The sequence below is a fragment of the Sprattus sprattus genome, assembly GCF_963457725.1.
Source record: "Sprattus sprattus genome assembly, chromosome: 15".
Classification (NCBI taxonomy): domain Eukaryota; kingdom Metazoa; phylum Chordata; class Actinopteri; order Clupeiformes; family Clupeidae; genus Sprattus; species Sprattus sprattus.
In genome coordinates, this window is record NC_137913.1 from 13,305,068 (window position 1) to 13,308,897 (window position 3,830).

Below are 3,830 nucleotides of genomic sequence, written 5' to 3' on the forward strand. Positions count from 1 at the left end.
TATTCTGCTTTTAGCTTAGATAAATGTTTTATTGGTGCTCTAAATAATAGTTTATTGTGATTATATTCATGGATGTCAGTGTAAAAGGCACAAGTGCACACTGATGTCTGTCTTTATTTAGTTTATCTTGAGATAATGGCAAAATAAGGATTTTTAAAAACTATTTTAATACATTATACCATATTTATTTAGAACAATCAATGTATTACTTTTTATATATTAAGAATATTTGTATACATTTCATTCTAGCACATTGGGTTTTATTTCAGCTTAATCTAATTACTACAGCTCTGTATGCTTTATGGCATTGTCCTTGAAACCTGATTTCATAGATAGATAGATTGTTAATTAGGTGTTGATAGGGAACAATTTTTCATCAGTTTTATGCTAAAAACAGGTATTTATCATAGTCTGTCAAACTCAGCCCAGGTCACTATGGCAACGGACCACCAGAACCCTGCATCCAAGCAACAGCAAGCGGGAACTAGTGCTTTTAAGGTGAGGAGGGTGGGGCTGCCGCCATTGCACATATGCACACTCAGCTCATCTTTCCCTTTCACACCGTCACTTTCGCTGTCCACCATGCAACATTCCTACGGCTCAGTTCACACACATACAATTAAAGCCACAGGCGGCACCAGGCAGAGGTAGGCTTAGTAAGGCAGTCAACGACAGTAATGGCGGCTGACTAGATGAACCAACAGGCCATCAAATCAGGCACCATGAGGGGCAGGCGGGGCAAATAAACAAACTGTTAGGTGATTAATACTCCACACATACTTGATTATAGTCAGAGTTTCACAATTATTTCTATCATTCCTATCTGGAATATTATTTAATCTGACTCTTCCCCATCTCTTCCCATCTAGCTGATCATCTACGAACAGGAGAACTTCCAGGGCAGATGCCATGAGCTGACTGGGCCCTGCAACAATCTCCAAGAGGCGGGCGTGGAGAAAGTGGGCTCGATATTGGTGCTGTGTGGACCGTGAGTGTGGCAGGAGTGATGGCTGGGAAGGCAGAGAGGGTTGTGTTTACCTGGGACATCTGCCATTGGTGCCTTTGGAGAGAAAACAGTAGATCCCTTTACATATGCTTTGAGAGAGCTAGAGTGAGTGTCAGAGAGTGTGTATGTGGATGTCTAGAATGTGTGTGTGTGTGTGTGTGTGTGTGTGTGTGTGTGTGTGTGTAGCACAGGGAAAAATAGTAAAAGACAAAAATGTAAATTAAGCAAGAGAGAGAGAGAGATAGAGAGAGAGATGTAGGAGAGGTTGTCTTGAACTTAGTGTGTATCTATATAAAAATAAGATATTATTATTATTTGAGATGTGTAAAGGCTTGAAATCTTCCTGCAGGTGGGTGGGATATGAACAGCCTGCCTGCAAGGGGGAGCAGTATGTGTTTGAGAAGGGCGAGTATCCTCGCTGGGACTGCTGGACCAACAGCAGGCGCAGTGACACCGTCTTTGCCTTCCGCCCCATCAAAGTGGTAACCCTCCCCTCTCATTTACTCACCCCCTCCACAGTCTTTTGGACCATCTCCAGCTGCTCAATGATAATGCATGTTGGGCTATCCATATTTTCATCAACTCAGCTAAGAATGTATTGTAAATCTTACCCTGCTTTTTGGCTGCTGTGTGATCATCTTCATTCATACAACAGATCTATCTGTTTTCTGTTAACCAATACTTCCTTCCCCTGACGTTCTGCATTAATATAAACCTACCTGTGTCTTTTGGTACTGAAGGATAGCCAGGAACACAAGATTGTGCTTTACGAGAACCCCGCTTTTGCGGGGAAGAAGATCGAGATCATAGACGATGATGTTCCCAGCTTCCACGCGCATGGGTACCACGAGAAGGTCTCCTCCGTGAGGGTTGCGAGTGGAACGTAAGCACATACCTCAACCTCGCACTATGTCACCTAGTCAGCTGCAGTGAAGCTCTGTTCTGGTACCATAGGGGTAGGCTACAACTTCTAAGAACATTACTGCAGTTAAGTAAGCAAAACAAGATCATTGCCATGTTCTACTGCAGTGAGAAAGGCAAGAAGAAAATAATGAATGTATATAATAATCATATATAATAATATGTCACCAAAAAGTGAAATGACAAGGAAATATGCAAACAGTCATATAGGTTCTATGGCCGCTTTTCAATTTGGCTCTCGTAGTCACTTAATGCTCTCTGCCTATTCACCGTCTTTCTCTCTCTCTCTCTCTGTCTCTGTCTCTGTCTCTCTTTCTCTCTCTCTCTCTATCTCTCTGTCTGCCTCACAGCTGGGTGGGCTACCAATATCCAGGATACAGAGGCTACCAGTACCTGTTTGAGAAGGGCGAGTACAAGGACAGCTCTGAGTTTGGAGCTCAGCAGGCTCAGATCCAGTCTGTGAGGCGTGTTCGGGACATGCAGTGGCACCAGAGGGGCGCCTTCCACCCCGCTATCTGAGCTTCTGACCCCCCCCACCCCCAACTACCTCCCCACGCTTCAAAACAACCTGCTCCCGCACCCCTCCCTGCCCCACCTTAACCCCTGCATCCTTCCCCCACCCACCTTCCCTCCTTAACCCCCAACAACTACTACCACTTTTTTGCCTCTTTGATGCTGAATTCCTTTGATTCCATCGCCATTGTGTCAGTGATATCTTTGCTACTGCATGCGAATAAATGATTTTGCATTACGACTCAGGATGAGCAGTGTTTGATTCAACCTCCTGAGAAAATCTTGACTTTATATTCAGTAAAGCCGGCTGTTGTTTGCGGCCTGCTAACGTCAGATAAATTAGACCTAATCTCTTTGTTTGTTCAATCAGATTGACTCTATCAAGCCTTTATTGAACATCCCGCCAAACACAATGCAGTGTGATGCTATTTCTTACACTAAAGCCCAGCTGGGCCATCCTATTGGGACATGATTAGGAGGACATCTGATTGGGACATGATTGGCTAAAACGCTAAATATTAACCTTTTACAAAGTGAAATGCAATAGGTTATAGATATGAAAAAAAGAAAATGTACTAGTAGAATTGCTACAGTTCCATTCAGGAATACATGGCAGTGACCGGACTTGGTATGACGAAATGGCAGTAAAATGGCATTTTGACACACAATATTTATTTCTTAAAGGCACCCAGTGCAACTTTATGTAAACATTCAATGAAAAATAAACATTCAATTTCTAGTCTTTTTTGCACGTAGTAAGTTTCAATAACTCCATACCATTACATATCGACATTCAAGGAGCAAAGATGAGACGTCGTTGTGTGGTGAGAACTGATAGAAAATCGTAAACAACAACAATCGCCGGTGGGGAGAAGCCATTTTTCCATTGACTGGAACCTGCTTTGTTTATTGTAGGTTACCAAAAAATAAAGAAAATGGCGGCGATTGTTGTTGTTATCGATTTTCTATCAGTTCTCACCACACAACGACGTCTCATCTTTGCTGCTTGAATGTCGGTATGTAATGGTATGGAGTTATTGAAACTTACTACGTGTAAAAAAGACTAGAAATTGAATGTTTATTTTTAAGCCTCGAAAGTTGCACTGGGTGCCTTTAACAGCAATTGAATTCCCCTTAACATACAAAACACCATTTTACAGATGTATCAGTTTAGCTTATTGAGTTTTCTATGGCCTAGAAAAGGAAGTAGTCAGAGAGGTGTTGGCAGCATCTAATCTGTCTTCCCCAAAAACAGTCAACTGCAGAGACACATATCGCATTCGATATGGGTGCTGCCTTGTTTCACTTCTAAAATGGATTTATCTACCTGCTTGCACCACCGTGTCAAAAACAGGAGCAAATACTTGACCTCTTTGACTGAAAAGTGACC

The 3,830-nt window shown here is 42.4% G+C and overlaps 1 protein-coding gene across 1 annotated transcript; it reads left to right on the forward strand.

Moving 5' to 3' along the window:
- Window positions 1-435: 435 nt before the first annotated feature.
- On the forward strand, window positions 436-2,446 carry crybb2 (crystallin, beta B2; the record flags this gene model as incomplete). The annotated part of the gene is made up of 5 exons (XM_080852265.1): window positions 436-498; window positions 870-988; window positions 1,356-1,488; window positions 1,747-1,889; window positions 2,278-2,446. 5 exons carry the CDS (start codon window positions 436-438, stop codon window positions 2,444-2,446), a joined length of 627 nt encoding a protein of 208 aa, XP_080708391.1.
- Between the last annotated feature and the right edge of the window lie 1,384 nt (window positions 2,447-3,830).